General features: G+C 49.5%; 1 protein-coding gene across 2 annotated transcripts; it reads left to right on the forward strand.

Annotated features, from left to right (window-relative positions):
- The first annotated feature begins 207 nt into the window (after positions 1-207).
- On the forward strand, positions 208-26,690 carry CALB2 (calbindin 2). 2 transcript variants are annotated; one of them, XM_063112677.1, is made up of 11 exons: positions 208-301; positions 11,577-11,653; positions 14,120-14,209; positions 15,996-16,076; positions 20,345-20,401; positions 20,863-20,940; positions 21,472-21,527; positions 21,835-21,874; positions 22,320-22,373; positions 23,085-23,156; positions 26,574-26,690. In XM_063112677.1, the coding sequence occupies exons 1-11, from the start codon at positions 208-210 to the stop codon at positions 26,688-26,690; spliced, it is 816 nt and encodes a 271-aa protein (XP_062968747.1). The 2 variants fall into 2 exon arrangements, with proteins under 2 accessions (XP_062968747.1, XP_062968748.1); XM_063112678.1 differs by lacking the exons at positions 21,835-21,874; positions 22,320-22,373; positions 26,574-26,690 and having other exon boundaries at positions 23,085-23,130.

The raw sequence follows: 26,690 nt of genomic DNA on the forward strand, positions 1-26,690 counted from the left end.
TGCCCAGCCCGGCTCCCGGCCGCCCCCGCCGCGCCGCGCCCCAGCCCGATTCCCGGAGCCCGCGCGCCCCCTGCTGGCGGCCAGGCGCGGCGCAGCCTCCGGACTGTATATAAACGCCGCGTGGCGCGCAGTAGCCGCGCGAGTGCCAGAGGCCAGCCGGCGCCGAGCGACAGCGCTGTGCTGCCTGAGGTCTCCGAGCCGCTCGCCATGGCTGGCCCGCAGCAGCAGCCCCCTTACCTGCATCTGGCCGAGCTGACGGCGTCCCAGTTCCTGGAGATCTGGAAGCACTTTGACGCAGACGGTCAGTAAAGCTCCCAACTTCAGTGCCCATTGGCCCCCAGGGGACCTGCGGTGGAGGGGCAGGGGGCATTGCTCGATGCGGGCAGGTGTCCGTTTGCCCCCAGGGGGTGTTCTGGTCTCAGCGCCTGCTGAGGTCGGGGTCTCGAGTTTGGGAGACATCCAGCTCTCTGGTGACAACTGTCAGTAACTTTTATTCCCTGACACAGACGACACAGAGCCCACCTGTTTTTGCAACCTCATTCTGGGCAAGTTGGATCTTTCCCAGAGCGCAGGCCTGGGCTGGAAAGGCTTCCCATGGGTCCTTTGCCATCTTCCCCACCTTTCCCTTCAAGATAACTTCCTGCCTTCAGCGGCTGCAGCCACAGGTCTCAGAAGCCCACTCATTTCTTCCCTCCTGTTCCCCTCGCTTTGAATGCCAGGTTAGCCCCGTCCTCATTCTGGCGGCTGGGGCAAGCTGGAGGATCCTGAAGGGAAACCCTTGGCTCCCTAGCCTGGTTGGCCGGGAGCAAGAGTGGAGAGTGGCATTTGGGGCCCTGAACATCCCCCTGTCTCCCTCCGTCCATTTTCCGTCCCCGCCCCCCCCCCCCCCCCCCCCCGGGCCTAGGGGTTTCCAACCACAGCAGTAGTGGGTGTGGGGGGGCAGGGTTGGGGTTCCAGCCCCTGACCTGTTCTCTTATGGGTGCTTATGGCGACTCCATCTCTGGGCAGGTGGGGAGGGGGGCACAATCTTTAAGGCCTCAGTGACCAACCCTCGGCTCTGTGAGGTCTTGACATTGATTTACCCAAAAAGCCAGGGCCAGATGAATGACCTATGGAGTTAGCTCCCAGTGCTGGGATTCCAAGTGTCTAAGGTGGTCTGACTCAGGCATAAAGGGAGGTCCCCCTTTACAGGCTTCTGATATCACCAGGGACTTTTCCTCCATTGTTCCAAAAAATAAGTGATCAGATTTCCCTCTCCAAGGTCCTGGTTAAAGGTGGGTATCCAAAATGTTCTGGCATCCCAGACCCATTGGCAGGGTGGTGGCTCGGGGTGTTTATCCTGGGATTGAGAGGAAGGGGAATAGGAAACAGGGAGTATCAGGTGCTGGCTCCTCCATTCTTCCCTCCTCCCTTCCTTACCTCGGTGGGTGTGGAGGTGGCCAGACAAAGATCTTCTGCCCAGCGTACTGTGGGGAGGCAGGGGTTAATGTCTGGGGATGCTAATGGGTGAAGTTTTGCTTCCTTGGAGACAAATGAGAAAGCTGGAGGAGCAGAGGTCTGGGCATCTGAAAACCTGGGTTAGGACCATGATCTACCTGTGAATTACTGAAGGAGGTGGGTAGATCATCAAATCTGTAAAATGGGGCTAAGGAGGGGTTGTATTTCCAATCCCCGGTTCGTGCCATAGAACTCCTTTGGTGGAAAGGGCTGTAATAGGATTGCAGCCTCTTAGTTTTCCAGATGACACGCACACTCTGTAAGGATGCTCCTTCCAGTTTATCTGCACCAGAGACTTGCATGATTTAAGGAAAGTTACCAAGCAGCCAAGGTTATACCACTGGCCTCCTGCTAGATGAGTCAGCTATAAACAGAGGACTCCACGATTCTACTTTCCCTCATTCTCATGGGGACAATAGCTCTGTCAATAATCATGCCAATCCTTACATGTATCTGAGACATTGTACTTTTCAAAACACAATTGCACCTTCTTGAGTCCTGCTGGGCAGAGTCCCCTTGTGCAGGTAAGGAAACAGACATGGCAGGGGTGGAGGGGGGACTTGTCCCACGTCATGTAGCAAGTTAGTGGAGGGGGGCTGGTTCCTGGCCAGCACTCATTCCCCCACTCTGGTTTCTGGACACCTGCTTGGGTTGGAAGAGGGTTTTTTTCCATGACGATAGGCACAAGTCTCTCTCCCATTAGTCCACAGAAAAGCCCCCAACCCAGCCTTAGAGGTGATGGGCAGTTCTTTTTATCCCAGAAAGGGGTTCTTGGCTTGGCTGCAGCCTAGCTGGGCTATAGCTAGACCCCAGAGTCTTAGAGCCTCCCACAGCCATTGCCCTCTCCGGGTCACAGCCTCAGGGGAGTCCCAAGGAGAGACCATGGACCAAGCAGAGAAGGAAGGCAAAAAGGATTGAAATGCCAGAAATGAAAGAGGTCATTTAGGAAAATACGTAGACAGCCAAATTGGAATTCCACTGAAGGATCCAGAAACAGGCTTTGGGCCACCTCCCTTCTGACCTTCCTCCTTGCCTGGCCCTCTCCTGCTGAATCCCCACAGGCTGCAGGTGAGCCCCACCTCTCCCCACCTGAGGTGCTCCCGCCCCCGATCTGGGCCTCTCTCCTACCAATTCTGGTTTCTGTTTTCAACTTGGGGATTCTTCCCGACTCTGAGAGTCCCCCGCTGCCCACAACCTTAAAGACCTCTGGGAGCACTCTGCTTTGAAGCTTGCTGGGCCCCTGGAGTGAGCTCACTGGAGCCCAATTATTCCCAGCCATGAGAGGCGGGGAGACACCTCCCCACCCTTTCTGGACTTTCATAGTAAACAAAGACAAGGAGACCTCAGGAGGAAGCTGGGTCCCAAGGAGAGAGGGGATGGGGGTTGGGGTAGGGCGCTCTGACTCTTAACTCAGCCTGTCCTGAAACAGGAGGAGACATTCTCCTAGCGCCTCTGCCCAAAAACTTATTTTCAAAATTATCACTAGCCTGGTGGTGGAGAAAGGAAGGAGCATGTGTTTGGAGAGTGGGAAACTGGGACTCAAAGAGGCAAAATTATTTTCACAAGATCACATGCAGTGGGGGTGAACAGGAATGCCATCTCCTCGTCCCCTGTCCCACTCCACCGACTCCTCTGTGGTCAGCCAAGGTCATGCATTTGGGAGGGTTCAGATGTCAGCTCTCAAAGGCAGCTCAGCCCATCCTATGACCCAAGTGGCGTCAGGGGCTCTTCCGCCTGTCACCTCCATGCTCTGAGTGACCCTTACATGTGCGAGTCCATTGCTCTGTTGCTTCCTAGTTACTTCTTGGCGAGGAACTTTCTTACCCCACAAGATCTGGGAGGAGGGTGCCCAGCTCAGAGTTCACACTGCCCTCCCTGCGTGGTTCTGACCACACGAGCCACCGGGACCCCATTCTGCTGACGATCCGCGAGGAGCGAGGTTGTGGCTCAGAAGCAGCTAAGAGAATAGGGGTGAGATGGCCTGTCTCCCAGAGGCAAGCAGATGTTCATGAGACCGAGTAAGGAATCCCACTCACTCCCAAGAATCTATTCTACATGGTCAAATGAATCTGTCCTACATGTGCAAAAAGTTATATGAATGGGAGGGCCTGTTACAGAGTTCTTTGGAATACTGAAAATTTGGAGGGAAATGCTAGAAACTTCACTAGAAAAATAAATCACAGTCATCTCTATAATAGAATATTATGCAACCAGTGAGAGTGAGATGGAGCTTTTGTACTGACATGGAAAAATGTTCAAGATATATAATTAAGATGTCCTTTAAAACCGTAGCACAACACTATTACAGTATAGGCCCACTTTTATTGTTAATGACATATGTACGTTGGAGAATATTTGGAAGAATACAACCAAACAATAGTGGGTCTCTCTGAAGAGTGGGTGAGGTAAAATTCAAGGGAATTTTTGTTACTTTCTAATTTCTGCAGTGTCTGAAAATTTTACAAGAGCATTTGTTCCTTGTGTAGTCAGCAAAACAGTAAATATATAAGAAAGCAATATTTTATGGACACCTCTCCCTGCCCCCAAAGAAAACCACATGCGTGTCTCCAGGTGTGAGAATCTGCCCAGACTCTTCTGGGCTTTGTCCATCTCCAAAAGGCCCTGATGAGGCAGGGGTTTCTCCAAGCCTCTCACAAGGACTGAGTCTTGTTCCTTATCTGTTCGGGCCTCTGAGGTCCCCAGCACTCGAGGGCATTGAAAACTAGTGACGAGAAGGACCACAAAGGACTGCAGAAGGCTCTGCCCAGTCTCTCCTCCTCCTCTTCCTAAACCCAATGGCCCTAACAGAAGCATCACCCAAACCCACACGCCCCTGAGGAGCAATGGCCAGAACTGAATGCCCTGGCGGGCTCTCCCAGAGCTCTGGTCACTGCTAATATTTTGTCCCTGGTTGGGGGAGGGAAGGGAAGCCAGCACAGCAGCACCTCTGGGGGGCAGGGGAGGGCCCAGGGCATCAGAACACCGAATGAGGGCTCTTGGAATACTAAAACGAAAGACATGCCAAGACTGGATTACAAGATATATTGTATATATTAAGTAGTTACATAAATATTACCACACTTACAATGCAGTATAATCATGCTATTCATCAGATAATCATAGGATTTATAAAAAAAAAACTATTTATTGGTTCTTGGCCCATTAAAGTTGGTGGGTCTGGAACTGGGAACCAAGGTTAAAGTTGTCTGAAGAGAGTGTCTTTTACCGCTGTCCGCAAGTCTCTGTAGGGTCCGGGTATATCTCCATCGGGCTTGATGCCAGGCCTTGCGGCTCTTTGGGAGCAGCCTCCTGCCCACCGGGGGCAGCCCTGGCCAGTAAGTCCCCTTGCCTCCCCCCACTGCACTCACAGTGCCCTTTGGCGTGGAGTGTCCACACCGTGCCAGCCCTGCACTGAGTGCCCTCGGTGGGATCTCCTGCCCCATCACCTTGCCTCTCAGACTGTAATTGCACCAGCCAGAGGGAGGCAGCTGGGTCTGTGAAGAGCCAGGGTCCCCTGGGGGAGGCAGCCAAGAGGACATGTTTTCACAAACAAGACACTTGAGCCTGCCTTGCCTGGAACACCACCCGCCCAACCGATCCAGGCGTCCCTACCCCGATCATCTTGTTTATTCCCCCTCCAGACTTCAGCGCTTTTACTAGCTGAGCCCTGGGGAGGTTTCCAGGGCTAAGAAGACCCCTGGGGCAATCGATTCCAGGACCTAGGGAGCCGGAATTAATAGAGCAGGCACGCGGCTCCGGAGGAACAGCGCGTCTGGGGCGCTGGCCGGCTGGCGGCTCTCCCGGGGGCTGGTTGCGTCACGCGGCCCCCTCTGCCTCCAGCCATCCCAGCTGGGGCCTCGGGCTTCGGCCTCTCCGCCTCCTCTTTGGCTCTCTGCTACCTCCTCTCTCGCTCAATCTGCCCCGTCCTTCTGGCCTCCCCACACCTGGGACTCAGCCCAATGTTTGACTGCCAGATGTCCACAGGTTCAGGGGACCCAGCCCAGCTCCAGAGCCACTTTCCAGAAGCACTGCAGCTCAGAAACACAGATAGAAATTCAAGTGTCCAAATAGTCCCTCAGTAGCTCTTCGCTCTGAAGCTTATTCTTTTTTCCCAGGAGCCGCCAGGAGAAGGGTGTGTGTGAGCATGTACATGTCTGTGTGTGTGTAACAGAAAAACCAAGACAAATGCAGATATGGACAGAGGTTGTGTCTGGATGAATAAAAGGAAACCAGGTGAGCCCAGGATCTCTGTTAGCTGTGGGACCGAATCTCCTTCCCCCTCAAATTCTTCTTCTCTAACATGGGGCTGATAACACCCACTTGTTTACAGGGCAGAGACGTGCAGATGAGGTGGTAAGTGGAAAACTCTTTGTAAATAGAGTGCACAGTGCAAAGTTGTATTAACATCGAGGCGAGCCAGGGGAAGCCGATTTGGGATTTGACTGTCCCAGAGGGTGCTCAGGCTGGAGGTTAGAGGACTATGTGCCTTTTGATGACTTTAGACAGAAAGACAGGTGGCCGGGCTTCGTGGACACTTTCTGGTACAAAACTGCGTAATTTCCCTTTCGACCTCCCTACGCTATGCAGCGTGGAGCCCTACACAGACTGGTGAGCTGGAAGGGAGTGGACACCGCATCTAGCCCAGTGGTTCTCAAACTTGAGGGTCCTGGAGGGCTTGTTAAAAAACAGATCTCTGGGCCCCACCCCCAGAGACAGAGTCAGCAGGTCCTGGGTGGAGCCTGAGAATTTGCATTTCTAACAAGCTCCCAAGGGATACTGAGGCTGCCGGTGCAGACCACAATTGGAGAAACACAGGTTTGAGCTGGTGCTTCCTGAACTGCACATGTCAAAGAATCACCTGGACTGTGTGATAACACAGGCTGCTGGGTCCCAGCCCCAGAGAATTAGATTCTGTAGGTCCAGGGTAGGCTTGGGAATCTGCATTTTTAACAGGTTCCCAGGTAATCCTGATGCTGCTGGTCCACAGACCCCACTTTGAACAGAAGGCCCTTGTACCCCAAACCTACTGGATCAGAATCTTCATTTTAATAAAATCCCCAGGTGTTTTTCTGCATCTTGAAGTTCGAGATGTGCTGCTCTGAAGCAGTTCTTAACATTGACGGCACCTTAGAATCATCTGGAAAGCTGTGCAAACATCCCCACCCCATCAATTAAGACAGAAACTCTGGGGGTGGGGCCCAGACAATTTGTTGTTGTAAAAGCTTCCCAGGTGATTCTAGCACACAGCCTGGGCTGAGACCCAGTCCTCTAAAGAAGACAGTAGTGCTGGAGCTCATCAGGATGAAGGTTTCCAGCCATGGATAAATTCAGAGGACCTTAAGAGGAGGGAGTAGAAAAATGATGCCTTGCATTTATGTGGGATGTTACATTTTCCAGAGTGCTTTCACAACATTACCTTGTATGGCTCTCACAGTAACTGTAAAGTAGAGAGGGCATACATAGCTATAGGCATAAATAGTTGTACCCATTTTAGAGATAAAGAAACTGAGGCTCAGAGAGACTGACTTGCTCAATATCACATGGACAGTCATAGAGCTGGTGGTAAAATTATACCTCTTTCTCAGGTACCTTTACCTGTTCAACTCTGAAAGTCTGTACATACAAACCTCAGGGAGAGGCAAGCAGGTCTCTTTCCACTGTGGGGTGGTGCATCCCTCAGTCAAGGCTTTCCACATGTCTGTGGTCAGATTAACGGTAAAGAAGTGTTGTCTCACTTTAAATTTGGGGAAACTGAGGCACGGTGGTGGCAAAGAATGATAGCAAGAGTAGACTAAGGAAGGCTGCGGGATCCCTGGCTCTCACTTCACCCCCCTCCCCATAATGTTCACAGGATGTGGTTTGATAAGGAGGTTAGGAGTGATGGTTGCTATGGTAACCACATCCTTATCAATGCCCATCCACGTGAGACTTGCTTGGTGACCAGTCACCCCGCCCCCCTGTAAGAGGAGCATAGGAAAAGAAGACCATTTGTCCACGGTTGAAGTCCTCCCTCGAAGGATGTCGGCCAACCCATCCTCTACCCCAGTCTCCTGGGAGATGCATGGGAGCAGCGAAGGCCTTTTCTCGCAATTGTGGCGAACGCCCTTCTGCGCCCGCAGCCCCTGCCTGTCTGTCTGTCTGTCTCTGCTCCTCCCCTCTGCCTTCCCTGCTTGCCCGGCTGCCTCAGCCCAGCAGACCATCAAACGCTCTTGGGGAATAGGCCCATTTCTAAAACCTGGTTGCAGCTCCCCAAGCACCGAGCACAGCGTGGAACCCTTGTTCAGTTCAAAAACTAAAACCTTGTTGTGTGGACCCACATTTCTGTCCCTTCATTGGGGCACGGAGGGAAGTGGTGGTGGAATTCCTAGCGTGGCCAGAGGGGATTGTCCAGGCTCTGGGAATCTCCTGCTGCTCAAAATGAGGGGCTTCTTTCTACAGCACCACGTTCCAGCTCCTCCTCCCCCCCCCCACCCCTAATGTCAATCCTCCCTGTCTCTTCCCTGTCCCCAGTGGCTGGGGCTTCTCAGAGAGGCTTTTCTTGCCCATCCTGTCCTGGTAGCCCTGGATCTGTCATCTGTCTCATCATTGTTCGTTGACTGCACTTGATGCTCCCTGCTTGCCGCCAGTCTGTCCCTGTCCCACCCCCACCCGTTAGAACATGAGCCCTGTGACAGCAGGACCTTGTCCAGCTTGGCTTTGCACCCCCAGTGCCTGGCACACAGCCACACAAAATAGGTGCTCAGTGAACGTTGAGTGAATGGATGAATGAATGAATGAATGAAGCCTGGATCAGGAATCAGGACACTTCAGTCCTGCCTCACTGTGTGATCCTGAGCAAGGTGCTTATTGTCTCTGTGCCTCAGCTTCTTCTGTCACCAGGAAAGGTTTCTTCTCTGCCCTGTCATGATCCTGTGTGTCTGAAAGGATTGTGACCACCTGGAAGGCAGGGGCTACCTCCTGTACGTTGTCACGGCAACCCACGCAGGCCGTACACATGGAGAGGCCTCAAATTATCTGCGGAAGGAAAGAAAGAGGGCAAACGTCCTTTGAAAAATAACAGAAAGACGTTCTATCTGTAAGGGAGTTATTGACGTTCAGAAGTTTCCTGCTGGGTGAGGCACTGGCTGATTGAGTTTCTTGAGGTTGTTAAACCATCTTCAAACTTTTCTAGAACAAGATGGAGTAAAAATAAATACTTATTCTTTGTAAGTCCCAGAAAAACCCCAAAGAAAAGGTGGCTCCTGCGGGTCTGTGCTTTTCTGCTTTTCTTCTTTCAGTGCAGATTGCTCGGCAGGGCCGGGCTCAGCGCTGGCCTAGCCTGCTTTGACCTCCCTCTCTGTCCCCAGATCTTCCCAGCCTGAAGCAAGCAGCATGGTTATGGTGCTTCCAGCCTAGGCAGCATCTGAAACACCAGCCACGATGGTAATGACCGCTGACGTTCCTGAGCCTTGCTATAAACCAACGCTTTATGTGTATTACAATCTCATTTAGTCTTCATGGCAGCCATATGAGAAAGGCACTATCATTATACCCATTTTATAGGTGAAGAAACTGAGGTTCAGGGAGGTGACATCCCATAGCCTGGGTATGATAGAAGGAAGAGAAGAAGCAGGTGTTGGTGCCTCAACAAGATGGGCCAGTAAGGCTGCCAACCCCCTAAACAATAGGTGAAGTGGCCGGAGAAGAAATGGCAGAGGGTTAAGGGCTCTGTGCAAAGCAGGGGCCCAGCAGATGGGTGGTGGTGAGGGGCTCTGTTCAGAGCCGAGTGAAGGCTGCTCTTGGAAACCTATCATGCCATAATGTTGGACGGAGCCCTGCGAGTTTCTTTCAGCCACCCCCTAATACACTCATGAAACGGACACGTGCTCACTCACGTGTCTGCCCAGCTGGCTCGGGACCCAGCCCCTGTGGCCTCTGCTTCGTTGACTCACATGCATGCTCATGGTGCTGGCTGCAAGCCCCCCACCTCCTACCCCAGCCTCAGGCTTCTGGAAGCTGCAGATAGACCCAGAGCTGAGCTCAGCTCTCCACCTCTCCATCTGACTCTACAAAGTCTCTGAGGAGAAGGATGTGACTTTGCCTTCTCGGTCAGGAGGAAAATGCACCTAAGCAATGAGAAAATAGCCAGATCACTGCAGGGAAAGACCAGGGAGAGAAAAATTACTCGTTCCTCCAACTCAGAGCATCATTGACTAGAAGGCTGCCTTTCTGCCTAGAAAGCCTTTCTCCTAGTCCTTGCTCCGTCCTTCCCCAACTCCATGGCCTCGGTGGTGCCACTGGTCCCCGCATGCTCCTGAAATTCCAACTCCCCCAAGAAACTTTGCAGAACATCCCAGAAGAAAGATGACCACCCCATCCTAGGATAAAGGGGAACTCAAGTCTTGCTCCCCCGCCATTACAATCACATCTTTCCCTACAGACCAAAATGCATAACTTATCTCATGTGAGTCTCTCTATACAGTATTTATTGTGGTATCTCCACTAGAGGGTGCCTTTAAGGTTATTTATTTGAAATTTAAATTCTCAGGAGGCACTAGGAGGAAAGGCTGGGAAGAACGTCCCACCCCCACCTGCAGAGGCAAGTGTTAATGCTGCTTTTTTATCTTCTTTGTTAAGTTTGTAATTCCACTTGCCCTACCACCCCACTTTCTGTTCAGGTTGAATCTCCCCTATGGGAATCTTTCTTAACTGCATTAGATCAGATTTGGAAATTGACTTTAGGCCAGTGGTTTCCAAACTTTGCTGCATAAGAAAATTGCCTGGGGAACTTTAAACGAAAATCATGATGCTTGGTTTATACCCCAATCAAGTACGTCAGAATGTCTGGAGATGGGAGCCAGACATCCATAGTTTTTAAAGATCCCTAGGAGAGTCCAGTCTGCAGCAAAGCTGGGAAGCAAGGCCTTAGCCCTGTCTGATTTTCCACATGCAAATGCCTCCTCCCTATTGCAGCACAGACCGGTGACCTTGGCCATGGACTCAGCTCAGCCTTGGTGTCTAGGCCATCCAGGCTTAAGGAGTGAGAATCTAAAGGACCTCTCACTACTCATGTGATCTTCTGGCAAGCCAGGCTACGACCCTGATAACTGGTTCTGGTCATTGCAGTTTTTCCTCAGATCCATTCCCATCTTATGCATACGTTCTGGTAATTGAATACAAAAAATAATGACATTTAGGGTGTGCCCGTAATGGATGTGTGACAGGCTTACATACAAAATCCCATTTATTATAACCCCTTTTGCAGATGAGATGGATTAAATAACCACAAACTGGCTGACTTAACACAACAGAAATTTATACTCTTACAGTTCTGGAGGCTAGAAGTACAAAATGAAGGTGTCAGCAGGGTTGGTTCCTGCTAGAGGCTCTGAGGTTTTGTGTCTCTCCCCACATTTCTAGTGGTTGCCAGAAATCCCAGGCATTCCTTGGTTTGTAGACACATCACTCTGCCTGTGTCTTTACATGACCATCTACCCTGTGTCTGTTTTCACATGGCCTTTGTAGAAGGATGCTGGTCATTGGATTTAGGGCCCACCCCAATCCAGCGTGACCTCATCCCAACTAATTACATCTGCAAAGACACTATTTCCAAATAAGGTCACGTTCTGAGGTTCCAGATGGACATAGATTCTGGGGGAGCACTCTTCAACACAGTATACCTTCCAAACCCCAGGGACTCAAGATCTGACCGGGGCCTGCCACCTGCTCACAAACCTTGATGCTGATAACCTGTCTCCTGTCAGACCTCCGCACCTGTGCTCGCCTGGATGGAAGGGACAGACACCGCATCTCCCAGCTTCTGATCCCCTCTGCCACTCTGCCACGTGCTAGTTCCTCACAGTGTTCTCCAACTGCCAAATGTACATCCCAAGGACATGCTGTCACTAACCTTGGATCTCTAGGTGCAGATGCGCTGAGGCAGGACCCACATCCCCAATGCTGTTGCCCTACACACCTGCTGCGGCCAGTGGGGAGAAGTTCTCCATGAAGCCCCCAATTTTCCACCCTACCCAACCCCCTGTTAGTCTTACTGTTTAGCTCTGAGGGGTTTTGTTTTGTTTTTTCCTCTATCTTTACAGGAAATGGATATATTGAAGGTAAAGAGCTAGAAAACTTTTTTCAAGAGCTGGAGAAGGCAAGAAAAGGCTCTGGCATGGTAAGCCCAGTCCCCTCTCCCATTGTTTGGAATTTTCTGTCACCCTGATCTATGGCTTGGTGCTTTGTCTGTCCGAAGTTATACATCCCATCAGCAGGCCTGATAGCTCTGGCCTTGACACCTAGAGTTTGTCTTTCATTTGTAAGGATAAAAAAAAAAAATTAGAATACTCCTTAGGAGTATCTTATCTCAATATCCTTGGGTGTCTGGAATTGAGGGATGTTCAAGAATCGGCATGAGGGGTTGACGAACCTCCCCAAACTGCAAAGCTTTGTGTCTGTGTGTGTGTGTATAAATGTTGCTTTTTCCCAGAGACAGAGTCCACAGCTTCCCTGAGATGCTCAGAGGGTTCGTGACTCAGATTAGATGCCTAGAGGCGTCAAAGTTCCTTTATTCTAGACCAGAGTTTCTCAGCCTCGGCACTGTTGACATTTGGAACCAAAAGCTTCTTTGTGGTGGGGGCTGTCCCGTGCATTGCAGGAAAATTAGCAGCATCCCTGGATCTACCTGAGATTCTAGTAGCACCCTTCTTCAAGCTGTGACAATCAGAAATGTCTCCAGACATTGCCAAATGTCCCCTGGGTGGGGTACGGGGGACAGAGTCTTCTTTGGAGAACCACTGTTCTAGACCAACAAAGGCTGGGATCCTCGGCAAGGACCTAGGGGGAAACTGAGGATTGCTCTGAACCTTTATACTGGCTGGCCTCACTTGTAGAGTGTCACCACTTTCTGAACCTACCCAAAGTCACAGGCAGATCATGTCCCAGCCCCTTACTTGCAGGAATGTTGCTTCCCTCGGTGTCAACCTGGCACCCCTCAATTTACTTAAGCCTTTTGGGGGAGGTGTTTGAAATATTGAAAAGCTAAAGCCATTGGAGCTAGTCTGTTGTGATTCCTGTGTCAGGTTCAGGAATATCTCCCTCCCACTAGCTGCCTTGGGTCTTTTGGAGCGCTCTCTACTCCCCTGGCTGCATGTCTGTTGGCCAATCACTGCTTATTAGTAACTTTGGGCAATAGTTGGGGGATGAGGGAGAAGTCCACCTCTGAGCTCCCCGTTAGAAGCTGGGCAGAGCACCTCAGTGAGAACAGGGTCAAGGGATGGGCTTGAGAGGGCTGGAGGGGATTCATGGGTGGTCCATCCGCGGTTCCCCCATCAAGCCTCACTACCAGCGTAATGGAGCCTGGATCACAGCATGGGCTTCAGCAATGATTCTGGGATCATGGGCTAGGCCAGGACTGTGGTTTTATGAAGTTCTTCAAATCTAAAATTCTTCCCTTAGTCATTCCCTTCCTCAGATGGCATCAGGGGGATTTTTAGTCTGTCGACAATGCCAACTGATATCATCCAGGACTGGTTCTCAGAGCAGCTGTTATATGGGTAGAAAGGATATTGGTCTTAGGAGCAGTGACCATGTGTTCAAATTCTGTCCATACTAACTGGGTGACCTTGGAGAAGTCACTTCATCCTGGACACCATTTGTCTGTAAGATGGAGAGGCTGCTGACCTCTTAGGGGCCACCATAAACCTTAAGTAGGATGGCCACATTTGTGATAAACGTCTGGGATCATACTAGGCACCTTTGTACATACAAATAAATAAATATTGGCAGATTGAGACCAGTTCCAAAGGTAAAAAGCAATAGAAGGGATTCAGAAAAGACTCTTAGGATTTTTAGAATTTCCCTAGGCCTGATCCTAGGAAGCACATACCCCATCCGGAAGCCATCAGGTAAGTGAGGCAGAGCCATCAGCTGCCCAAGGTGGGTTCATCACTGATTGGGGAATAGGAAGAGCTCCCTATATAAATAATTAATGATCTGCATCCCAAACTAAGGGAAGTTTGAGAACTTCAAAAGATCCTTATATTTAAGTTAGGTAGCAATGGGCTAAAGGAACTTTTAAAGTTCTTTGTCTTTCTAGAAGTCTAAATAATTGAATGGACTACTTAAATTACCCCTCAGCTATATGATGACCTCCTCACTTTCTTCTTGGTGTAAAATTAGAGTGAAAAATATTGTGGAATTGCCAGTTAGTCTTTAAAGAAGAAAATGAGCAATCCACCTTGCTATGGTGGAGTACTTAGAACCTATTTGGGGGCACCGGATTAAGCTGGGTTCTATTAAAGCTGCCTCAGCAAAATGTTGGAACCTCAGTTCTCACATCTGAGTGATGGGAATAAATCCAGACTGTGCGAGAGAGTTGTGGCTTAATCCATCTCAAAGGCAGAGGGGAATGTTTAATTGCATGGTACAGAGCAGACCCACCTGTGCTGTTTTCCTTTGAATATTATGCTACTGAGCCTTGAAGAAGAGAGAGCTTGATTTAGAGGGATGTTGAAAAAGAAAAGGATGCAACCCTGAGCTCTGCATGCACTGGCTCAACCTGGTTCCATGCTCCTGTATCTGGGACACAAAATGATTCCCGACGCTGCTGCACTGAGGTCCTTGATCTTTTGTCCTTCCACAGATGTCGAAGAGTGACAACTTTGGGGAGAAGATGAAGGAATTCATGCAGAAGTATGATAAGAACTCAGATGGGAAAATCGAGATGGCAGAGGTATGTCCTGTGGTGCTGGTTAAGAGCTATGTGGGAAGGGTCATTCATCCCCCGGGCCTCTCCCATGCACAAGCGTCCTTCTAGGGATCTAAATGAGGTGGTGGCCTTAACGCTCCCCCACTTCCAGCATTTGGGCTGATCAAACAGAACTGGTGGGGCTTTTTCTGTATATCACCCAAGGAAAGAGGAAACAACAAACAATGGCCTGAGACCAGGGTGGAGACCTTAATGTCCTCAGAGTCCAACGGGTATTGTAAATGTGTGCTAAGCCCAGCTTAAGACAGTAGGGAGCGTGAGGACTGGTGAACAGGAGAATTCATGCCCCACCTAAAAGCATCCAAAGGTAAAATTATTTTAAATTCATATATATAATTTATACATACATAATTGATGTAGGTAATTTACATATACAAACATATAATTTCTACAGAACACGTAAGATATATGTACTTATGTATACATACATACATTCATATATGCACACACACACACACATACACCCATGCATACACATATACATATGCATACCAAACATCTTAGCAATCAGTTTGTGACCCACAGTCAAGGGCTCAAGAATGATGATGGTGGCACATGAACGAGGGCACAGCTCCTCTGGGGTATGTTGGTTGTGATGCTGCCCCTCTGGTGCCCTAGAAGCAAAGCCTGAGGATGTGATTTATTCAGGGAGAACTCTCCACAGAAGGGAAGAGAGGGCAGCAGCAAAGGTCAGAGGAGGGAGTTAAGCAAGGTCATGGTCTCAGCTGGAGCCGGGCCTTGGCCTGAGCTCATGGGCAGCTCTGGAGAGTGGGTTGTGCACCAGAGTTGGTCCCACCTTGAGGCATGTGGGTGCTGTGGCCTTTTGTACCCCCTTGTTAATCATTGGATGCAGGCTGCCCCCCTCCAGGTGGACCTTCCCCAGTGGGGCAGCTCCAGTTTGGCCAAGGGTAGTTGTCCTGCAGGGGGCAGCGATGAGATGTTACCATTGAGCCTTGGCAGCAGCTGAGGGACGGCGTCCCAGCCTCCTTACAGAGGTTCTGGGTGAAGCACTGAGACGAGCTACTATAGATGCCTGTGCTGCAAATCTCAGAAAATCCTGATTCGTGGGCTTGAAGCAGGGGTTGGCAGCCTTCTTCTGTAAAAATACAGATGATGGTAAATGTTTTAGGGTTTGTGGGCCATCCGGTCTCTGTCACAACTCTTCTACTCTGCCACTGTAGCACGAAAGCTGCCATAGGCAATATGTACATGGTACTCGAGGGTACGTGCATTCTTAAAAAATGGAATTATCGGAGGTATTAACTTATATACAATAACCTGCACCCATTTAAAGTGTGAAATTCTGTGAGTTTAGATTTTAGGCCATAAAATCCCCAACACAATCAAGATACAGCATTTTTATCCCCCCTAAAATGTTCCTCTCGCCTGGTGTAGGCCACCTCGCCCCAGCAACTGCCCGTCTACTTAGATGAGTTTGCATTGTTTTAGAATTTTATGTACGTGGAATCATCTATTAAGTACTTTTTGAGTCTAGGTGCTTGCATTTTAAAGTAGCACCACTTTCCCTCCCGCTGCTCATACCTAAGGGTTGGGGTGACCCAGACGCACATCTCAGAACATCTTTCTTTCCCTTTGAAGGGCTACCAGCCCCTATTCTCAAGGAAAGGAGCAAAATGGAGCAAAAGGTGGCTTCCCTACTGGCTGTTTTCTATCTTTCCTACAGGAAAGTCTGCTGTGCTCTCTGTCAGGTCCCTCCCTAATTGTGGTGTCATTCTCTGTCTCCCCACAGCTGGCGCAGATCCTGCCAACGGAAGAGAACTTCCTTCTGTGCTTCAGGCAGCACGTGGGCTCCAGCGCTGAGTTCATGGAGGTGAGGCTGAGTGGCTGCCATCTGTCTGCCCTTTGGGACCTGCCTTCCTCCCATGTTCAGAGCCAACCCACCCTAATGCCTGGGAATGGCCCCTGGGAGGTGCTAAGCCCCTTAGAGCTCTGCTACTCAAAGTGTGGTCCATGGACCAGCAGCATCAGTATCACCTGGGTGCTTATTAGAAAGGCAGACTCCCTGGCCCACTGAATCAGAATCCACAGTTTGACAAGATCCCCAGGTGATGTGTGTGCATGTTAATGTGTGGGGAATAAGATGAGAAGCAAGCTTGGGTTGAGCATGTTTGGGAAATGCCCTGCACATGCATCTCCCCTTTGGGGACTTGTTGTGGACATTTGCATGTAACAGGCTCCGAGAAACCCTGCAGTAAAGAAACCTGTTTCACTCAGTTTGGCTCCAGGATGTCCCACCACTCAATAGCATTAGTGTCTCTTGAAGTGACAGTTCCAAGGAGCACGCTTGGGAAGGATGGACTCATGTACCATTCTAGAGCTGATAAAGCCTAGTGAGAATTCCAGATTCCAGAATCTTCCAGGTTTGATCTTTGACTGGTCTGGGCATCGGTGTCTTCCCTTTAAAATGAGCATTGCTCTCTTTGCAATAGAAATTCCTTGAGACCCTCATATGAAATACGACATCCAAACTCAAGTGTCTTTTGAGTAATATTCAGTCTACACTGAATCATATGAAACTGTTGATACTTAAACATTTTTACCTTCAAAACTTGAAAATTCCATATGGTTCAACAAGGTACATGACTAATCCTGATGTCCATCAGACTACCGATTATTTCTTGCTACTTTTCTGGGGCTCTGCACCTAGTTAGTGTATGCGTCCCTCAGAATGAGACTCAACCCCTGCCCATCACACAAGCTGCCTGCTCTGAGAAATGTGACTGACCTTTAGCATGACTCTCATTGACATTCACCAGGTTAAGTCCATTTCCAGCCACCAGTAATCCCCTCTCCATGATTCACTGCCTAAAACGACTGAAGAGCCAGCCCGCAAACCCACATGGCAGTGAGTTCCCCCCAGGGATAGAAAGCCGGTTAGAAAGAACCAACTCTCAGGGCAGAAGTCATTTTTTAATTGGCAGCTTGCCTACGCATCAGATACGGATTTAATTTTATGGTGCTTTAAAGGATTTTCTACAGTTTTTTCAAGATGGCAAGGATTCCATAAGCTAGTCACTGACATTCTGGATTCTGTTTAGCTCTACTCTTGCCTTTCTGGAAGAAAAAGTCCTGCATATACTTCTAACTTGTCAAGGTGCTACTTTTGTGAGGGTACATTTTTCTGTCTGTAGCAAAGGGAACATTATGCCTTTCCTGATAGGGAGGCAGCCAAAGACTGGCCTCTGTTCTGCCTCTGGTCTGGAAACAGGCACGATGATAGTTTACAGGGGGCAGAGATGCTTGAAGAGGAGCAAAGAGCACCCCTCTCTCTCTCTCTCTCAAGATCACTAGCACTTTCTCTGTGTGTGTGTGGTTGACATGATTCCATGTTCTTATATGCCCTTTTCCTTAGCCCCAGCATACCTTCAGAGCAAACACCCCTTCCCAAGTTTCCCGGGACTCCACCCTCCTGCAGTACCATCCCCTGCTGGACTTGACCTTTTGTTCCATTTTTATGAGCCAGAAATATAAAATAGTCCCTGAAAGTCCTGTGCTCTCAGGTAGCTCCCATCCCACTGCTCAGTACAACATTTTAACTTCTAATTTTAGTGGCACCTCAGGATTTCTTTAAGATTTCAAAAGCCCAGGTCTCTTGAACTCTTTTCCTTGAATGAAAAGAAAATGAGGACCCACTGATGAAGGGCACAAAGTGCTGCAGAGGAAAGACGTCAAGTGTGAGAGCCCAGGGCTAGCACGAGGTGAGGGTGGGGTCTGGGAGGGAGGACCTGCTGGCACGGTCATGGTCACTCAGGGAGGGACTCTGAGAACAGAAAAAAGTTCTGTGCAAGGACTGGGGATCCTTCAGGTTATCCCCCTTTCAGGCAACTTGGGGAATATCTGCCTCTTAGTCAAGACTTGACTTAGATCAACTAAATTCTAAAGCACTAAATACATGCAGGTGGTTGGTGAAGTCATATTTGGAAACCTGCACATATATCTTAGTAGCTTTTCAAGGGTGGCTTACTGGGCACAGGAAGGAATATTTTGATAGAACCCAAGGCATTTTTTCCTCCAGAGAAAAGAACACTTCTAATCAAATCCCATCTACCCAAGCTGTCTGTAGTATGTCTACCCTTTTGCTGGAATTTGCTCATGTCTTATAATTTAAAAATATTAGGACCAAATTTCCTGAGTCCTGGCACTAATCTACCATGAAAATTATACAACTTTATTTGCGGGCATGAAAGAAAGACCCTAAAATATCCATAAATTCTAACATTCCTGATGATAAAAGGTGCACATAACATAGAGAGGTCGGGGAGGAAGGAGATAAAATTTAGGAAAAAGATTAATGCTTGCTGACTCTCAGAAAACCAAGTGTTGCTGGTATTTAGGTGTGCAGTTTGGAGCTGGGGGAGAAGGAAAGAAGTCAGGGGAACAAAACTTAAAGGAAAAATCTAACAAGTAGGAGGCATCAAAATAGTTCAAAGATTTAGGGGAACAGTATTTTCTGTGCCTCTTTGCCACAGATACGGGCAGCACCCCCTGCCGCCTCCCCTCCTGTGGCGTTCCCTCATCTCCACCAGATGGCTCGGGTAAAAGGCTGGGGTTTCAGAGCAGTTCTATACAGGACCACATTTTCTCAGGGCTATTGTGTTAGTATATGTCTGTGTAACACATTATGGCTCCCCCACCCCGGTTTAGCAACCTAAAGCAACATTTATCTCACAGTTTCTACGGTCAGGAGTTTGGGAACCGCTTAGCTGGGTGGTTCTGGCTCAGCGTCTCTCACGAGATCATGGCCAAGACGGCAGCCTGGCCGCGTTCATTTGAAATCTTGACTGGGGCTGGAAGACACAACACTTCCAAGATGGCTCCCACACATGGCTGTTGGCAGGAAGGCTCTGCTGCTTACCACATGGGCCTTTCCGTGGGGCTGCTTGAGTATCCTGATGACACTGCAGGTGAGAGAGAGCAAGAAGGAAACTGCGATACCTTGTATGACCTAGGCTCAGAAGTCACACACTGTCGTATCTGCCATATTCTACTCATTAGAAGTGTGCCACCACATCCAGCTCACATTCAGAGCAGGAATTAGGTTCCTCCTTTGAAAGGGAGGTGAAGAATTTGTGAACATCTTAAAACCACAACTGTTTTTTCTTGTTTCTCCTGTGTAATGTCTGCTTCTGCTCAGAACAGAGAAGAAGAAGGTGATCAGACTCATGTCATCTGCTCAAACTCGGCTTCTCTTTATCAAAGAGATAAAGACCACCAGAGGCTGTAGTCAGCAGGCTATGCCCTGGTTCCTCCAATGATCCAGTACATGTACCATATAATTGGAACTCAGATTGGAGCCCAGAACCAGTGTGGGATGGGACCCAGGGAGGGATCAGGTTGGCCAAGTGGAGATCACATGCCTACCTCCAGAGATGGGATCAACCTCCCTTGGACCATACAGATTGAGAGTGGGAGATGGGTGGTTTCCTTAAAAAGAAAAAGGGGTGGGGTGCCTAAAAAGCTGCCTACACACCAATCCTGCTCCACTGTCAGACGTGGTGGCCATGTGCATTGTGATGGAGGGTTGGAGGAGGGAGTACAGTGGAGAGTAACCCAAGCCTGTTGCTTCCCACCCCAGAGGGCTCTTCCCCTTGCCCTCAGCCCCCACCTAGAGTATGAAAAACTTCTAGAGCAGTAAAAGGACATCCCATATACCCATAGCAAAAAATCAGATCCTCCAGATCCTTGTTCTAGCCCTGGTAGAAGCCACTTGGTTGGTACCTTGGAAACCATCAACTCTGATGACAACAGAATCCAAAAAAGGCCCTAGGTCCGCATCAAGTTAGAGTAGGGAGGCCTTGCCCAAGCAGGCCTTCCTGTCTGTATGACCTTGACCAAGACACCCTCGCTTATTTCTTCCACGTGACATTGAAGGGACCGTGTGACCTTGACCAAGATACCTTCCCTTATTTCCTCCCCTGTGACATTGAAGGGACAGGGCCATCCCATCTCCATGTTCCCCTCCCACTCTAACTAATAGTCTTAAATAACAAGACCCAGCCTGGCACATTAAAGGGAAATGGAAGGGCGGAGTGTAGATTTTGATGTGTCTTTGCAAGTAGGCTGACATTCCCCTTGCAGGCTTGGCGGAAGTATGACACAGACAGAAGTGGCTACATCGAAGCCAACGAGCTCAAGGTAGGGTGGGCTTTGGGGAGGGGGGTAGAGGGGAGGGTGTGGAGAATGAGACCAAGGCCAGAGTGGCAGTGGGCTTAGGGAACCTGGGGAGGGAGGGGACGCTAGATGAGGAGCAGGGCCTTGTGGCCTGCATGGGAAGACTCAAGGTGGGCCCTGGATTGTTGGACTGATTCCGAGAAGCCGTGTGAAATTGGTGACATGAGCTGTAGGGCCACAGCAAATTCCACCCCCAAATTCCTCTAGCCCTGTGGACTGCAGAGCCAGTCTCTACCACCCACTCTGTGGGGCAAAGTCACATCCAGGGGCCTTCACAGTCACTCCACAAGTGTTAAGGGCTTGTGGAATTATGAGGAATATAAGCTGTACAACTGGTAGAGCTCAGCAAATGACATTGACTGACTGAATGAATGAACAAGTAAATCCATCAGTTGGGAGCTCTGAAGAGGCCTTTTGTATTCCAGGGATTCCTCTCAGACCTGCTGAAGAAGGCGAACCGGCCATATGATGAAGCCAAGCTCCAGGAGTACACCCAAACCATAGTGAGTGTATGGGAGCGACCCTGTCCCCAGGGGTGCAGGGCTTCATCCCCAAGGGAGCTGGGATTCTGGTGTGCAGGGTCTTTTGTCTGCTGACTCCTCGGGCCCAAGTGGAATGACTCTTGGCGGCAGCTGGCAAAAAGGGATGCCAGTCCATGTCCCCACACCCTGGCTCTGAGGTCCCCACTGAGCTGACTCCTGGGCAGTGTGAGACTGGGAAGCATCTGTCTCCATGGCAACAGCTGCAGCTCCAGGAGAGCATGATGTTGGAGGGGTGGGTCTTTGGAGCTGGCCTGCTGGGCCTTTGCTGCCCCGTCCCTGAGAAGTGGAGAGTGGAGCAGTAACTGAGTCCCTGCTGTCTCCCCAGTGACTGATTTAGATCCTGTTGGTCCCTGGCCTCCAGGTGACCTCAGAAGAGGAATTAGCACGCTCCACCCATCCTCCTTCCTCTCCTCTCCAGTAGAGGTCAGGTCAGTGCCCACGTAAGAGAAGGTCAAAGCAACTAACCCAGGCACCTCTTTCTGCCCCCAACAGCTACGGATGTTTGACTTGAATGGGGATGGCAAGTTGGGCCTCTCGGAGATGTCCCGGTAAGCACCTGCCCTCACCCCCAGCAACGCTTTTAGCACGACTTCTGCATGTCATTCCTGTGCTACTGTCCCCACCTCTGAGATCAGCCTGTGGGAAAGTGGCAGGTTTGGGTGTCAAGGAGCTCAAGACAGAGCTAGCTAGAACTGTGAACGTTTGTCTCCCTTTTTTTGAACTTTCCACTAACTCCTGGTTACTGAGTGCTGAGATTGTCTGTATAACTAGACACGCTGCCTCTGCACCCCACAAGCCAAGTTGTTCTTGCCTGGGCTCTGTCTCCTAATCTCTGCTCCACCATTTTCTTCGCAGACTCTTGCCTGTACAGGAAAACTTCCTGCTTAAGTTTCAGGTAAAGGCGCCGCAGTGCTTTTCTTGGCTTCCTCCCCTCCCCTCACCTCTCTGAGCTCCGCCCTTCCACCCACTTACCCCAGTCCACCACGTGCACACACACATGCACTCTCACACACACATGCACACTCGCACACAGTCACACATATGCACATACGCACACTGACATGCACACAGTCACATACATGCATGTGCACACACGCACACTCTCATGCACACTCACACATGCATATGCACACTCACAATACGCTCACACTCACATGTGCACTCACACTGTCACACACACACACACAGTCTCACACTCACGCTCACACACTCTTGACCACTCATGCACACACACTCAATATACACACTCAAGTGCACACTCACTCACTCACATACACACAGTCTCACATACACACTCTCTAGGGCTTTTGCTTCTTTCTCTAACACCTCGGTCCCTACAGGGCATGAAGCTGACCTCAGAGGAGTTCAATGCCATCTTCACGTTTTACGACAAGGTGAGTGGGAGCGTGGCGTGGGATGGAAGAGCAGAAGGCCCGTCCCCTGGCAGCCCCACCAGAATGGTTCAACTTCGTCCTTAGGGAGAGATGAGTTTCTAGAGGGCCAGCTCAGGCCACATGGTTTCTTCCTGCAGCATCTTCCACTGTGTGAGAAGACAAATGTCATTCTCGATCCGTGGGCTCAGGAGCCCAAGGTTTCGGTCTCTTCAACGTGCAGCAGAGAACAGTTGGTGGAAGAGGCCTGTGCTCAGAGCAAGGCTGTGCTTATGTCATTGGGGGCCAAAGGGAGGAGACATTCAGTCCTGTGTGGTGCCAGGTCATAATGTTGCACTACAGCCGCCCTCCCTTAGCTGTCCCCTGCCTGTGTGATTCTAATGGTCTCCTTTATAACCAAAGGGTTGGAGGTAAACTTTAAATAGCCTGTGGACTCAGGGAATTCACTAAATGCTCCTTGAACCTCATTTATATTTTTAATGCAAATGCAAAAACCCACCGTGAAAGGCTACCAGAAGTTTGCACTGTACTGCCCATCCCTGCGTTGACTGGTAAAGACACATTATTCTGTCATTACACGGTCTGAACACCTCCTGTGCACAGAGTAATGGGGAGGCTAGACCCTGAGAGCTCCCTGGAGTGGGCAAGGGGAGAGGTCAGGGTAGCTGGGGCCCAGGATTTAGGGCTGTGGGTTCACTCTCTGCTCCTCACCAGGACGGAAGTGGCTACATTGATGAGAATGAGCTGGATGCCCTTTTGAAGGATCTGTATGAGAAAAACAAGAAGGTGAGCCATGGCCCAGAGGCCTGGACGGCGTCCCCAGGGGAGGGGGCGGCTGCTGCAGGAGAGGTGGAGAGAGAGGCCTGGGGCTGCGTTTTGCTCCCCTCTGGTCTGCCTTAGCAAGGCAATGGCAGGTGTTTGTTTATTTCTGGTTGATTGATGTTTTTTCTCAATTTCATTGTGGTAAAATACATGTCACATAAAGTTCACCATCTTAACCATTTTTAAGCGTACAATTCAGTGGCATTAAATACATTCATAATGTCAGGCAACCATCCCCACCTTCCATTCCAGAACTCTTTTCATCCTGCAGAACTGAAACTGTCCCAATTAACCAGTAACTCCCCATGCCCCCTGCCCCGTCTCCTGGCAACCGCCATTCCCTTTCTGTCTCTAAAAATGTGACCACTGCAGGGTCCTTATATAAAGGGGAATCATACAACTTTGCATGGCTGGCTTATTTCACTTAGCTTAATGTCCTTAGGTTCATCGTGTGTCGGAATTTCCTTCCTTTTTCATGCCGAGTAATATCGCATTGCGTGTGTGTCCCACAGTTTGCTCGTCCGTTTGTCTATAGACCCTTGTGTCACTTCCATCTGTCGGCTGTTGGGAATGATGTTGCTGTGAGGCAATGGCAGCTTCTACATGGCCTGGCTTGTGCAAGTGTCAGCCAAATGCAACAAGAAAGATTTTTCTACACAAAAAGAGACTTTGGAGGGCAGGGGCCAGTGTGAGGTGAGGGCTGGGAATAGATTAACTGCAGAGTCTGGAGCTGGGGAAGAGGCTGAAAGGAGCCGCAGAAGAATTGGTTCCTCCGGAAGAAAAGGCTGAGCAGACAACGCCATTGTTTTGCTGGTGTGGCATCTTGGGCATACCTCAGGGGACCCTTAGTGAGCCCACCTTGGTGCACTGGATGGGGTGTAGGGGTCAGGTGGAACCGCAACCAGGAGACTAGGCTCTGCAGCTGTCTTCCTTCACCTCCTGGAAAATGGCTTTCACTGAGCAAATGGCTTTGCTGCTTTCTTTAATTAGACAATGAAAGCTCTATAATTCCTTGAGCTGTTTAACTGCCTTGGCTGCCAAGCAAGAGCTAAATTTAATGCTCAATTGCAGGAAAAAATTCACTGCAGCCTCTGAGTCTATCTGTCTCTCTTTCCAAGTGCTTTCTGCTCCCTATCTTTATCCTGAATATCATCCTTCATTTGTTTCATCCTGAATTTATTTTTTATGTTACCAGCAATTGCTTTTTGAAAGAGACAGAAGATAAATGATCAGGAAGCAAATACGTCCTAGGAAGAAGGATGTACCCATCAGGTGTTTGAACTCAGCAAACTTTTTTCCTGGCAGAAAATTCCAGGAGAAAATTACGTATGCACCCTGATGTGTCCAAGGGATATTGGGCACTATAATAGAAAATACCTTTAACTGTACTTGGATTAATGGGGCATAATTAGTCTTCAGAAGGCCCTGCCTAACACATGAGGTTGATAAACTCGGAAGGCACACAATAAATCTCGGAGCGACCTCATCAACTGACGAGCTCTTTCTTGGTTAATACAAAGGACAATGCAGGTAGACCCATAGGTTGACTCCAGCAGAGGGAACAAAAGTAAAGATTCAGGTGGCGGGGTTCAGAAGCAACTCTGAAAGTTAGAGAACCAGGATATTAATAAAGCTGTTTACCTGAAAGCCTTCCACCTGTACCAAGCTTCAGATTTGGCACCTGGGGATTGAGAGAATGAATCAGTAGAGAGAACTGCATGACTATAAATAGCAGCACCTGAATTGGGAAGGGAAAGGCCGTTTTTGGTAAACACACATAGCAGATGCACAATCCATTTTGATAGTGCCTGCATGGACTGTGATAAGGTTTCTGAGCAGATTAACATTTGAGGCTCCTGGAGGAACAGGCTGATGGGATCAAACTTCAATATTTCTTAGCACCCCTAAGGCCATAGCAACACACTAAAGCCTTCCCCAGTTTCAAGCATAACTTCTAGACATAGAAAGTAAACAGCTCTCCGTCCATGCTGCTAAGTCTCTCGCTGCCACACTTCTCTGTGGGAGTTTTCTTAAGCTCAGGGCTGATAAATGGGTTCCCTTCCTTGGCTCCTAATTGAATGGCAAATAGGTCAGGCATACCCCAGTGTTATGAATTAGGTGACATTTCCAGGGGCTTCACAACTTGAGGGAAGATGCCCCCCAAAGCTAGAGATGCTTGCAAATGCCCTTGGGCTGGGCTGTGGCACAGAATCAGAAATCAGTAATGTGATGGGATGTCCCAAAACAATGAAATGAAAGACCTTTGAGCACTGAAGAAGAGGTGACCAAGGGCAGGTGAGCCAGAAAAATAATTCGATCGACTTCAAGGCTCAGGGAACTAAGGCTATTTATGACTATGAGTTGGTCCAACACGTTAGTGAGTATCTTGGTTTTTATACCTCAGTTTTCTCATTAGCAGAACAGAGATAATGACCCATCAGCCTAGAAGGGGAAGTATTTTTAAAAATGTATCTGCCAATGTTTTCAATATGAAAAAAAAAGAAGAGGAGGAAACAGGAGAACAAAGAAGGGCAGCGCGAGAGAGGAGACAAAGGACGGAAGGAAAGAAGCTGTAGAAGTGATTTTCCAGTGTTGATGATGAACTTGCTGTATTTCAGACCCATTTGCCTATTTGTGTCCAGAGCATTATTGTAAAACGTATATCCGACAGAAGGCATATCAGGTGTTGGTATTCTGTTTCATTCTGGCTTCCATTTTATATGAGACTGTGGGCACATTTTCACAGGCCACCTGTCTCAGCGGCCTCTGCAGACTATGTAAGCCAGTACACAGGAGTAGCCTGGTGAGTTTTGCTGCTGGAGGAGACAAGATTTAGAATTCCCGGTTTAAATGGGTGAGGCTTGGGGAAGTGTGGACCAGGAGACCTGGAGACGAGGCCAGGGAACTTTCATGGCATTCTCTCCATCACCTGCAGGGACCTACATTTGAGTAAAGGGGGGCTCAGTGAGGTAGAGGAATACACACAAGTTATGCATAGATGACCGCAGCGCAGTAGCTACTGTGTTTTGGCGTGCTCGCTCTGTGCCAGGTGCTGTGCTAGCTCTTGCTGACGTTTGCTTCCCCATCGAACCATCATAGCACCTCAATGAGGCGAGTACTCAGTGTACCCACTTTACAGGGGAGGCAGCTGAGTCTCAGAAAGGTTGACTGCTTTCCCCAAACAATGCAGCCAGAAGTGAGAGAGGAGTTTAATCTAGGTCTGTCTGACTCCAAAGCCCATGTCTTGTGTCCCTCTAAGCCACTTACACTGGGATGAGATGAGAGAAAGGTTCAGGCGGGTGTGTTTGGGAATGTGCAGGTGGGCTCGTTCGGTGGGGCCATCTTCTGAGCCTGCTCTTGCCCTCTCCCTATATCTCCTAGGAAATGAATATCCAACAGCTCACCAGCTACAGAAAGAGTGTCATGTCCTTGGCCGAGGCGGGGAAGCTGTACCGCAAGGACCTGGAAATTGTGCTCTGCAGTGAGCCCCCCATGTAA

The sequence above is a fragment of the Cynocephalus volans genome, chromosome 10, assembly GCF_027409185.1.
Source record: "Cynocephalus volans isolate mCynVol1 chromosome 10, mCynVol1.pri, whole genome shotgun sequence".
Classification (NCBI taxonomy): Eukaryota; Metazoa; Chordata; class Mammalia; order Dermoptera; family Cynocephalidae; genus Cynocephalus; species Cynocephalus volans.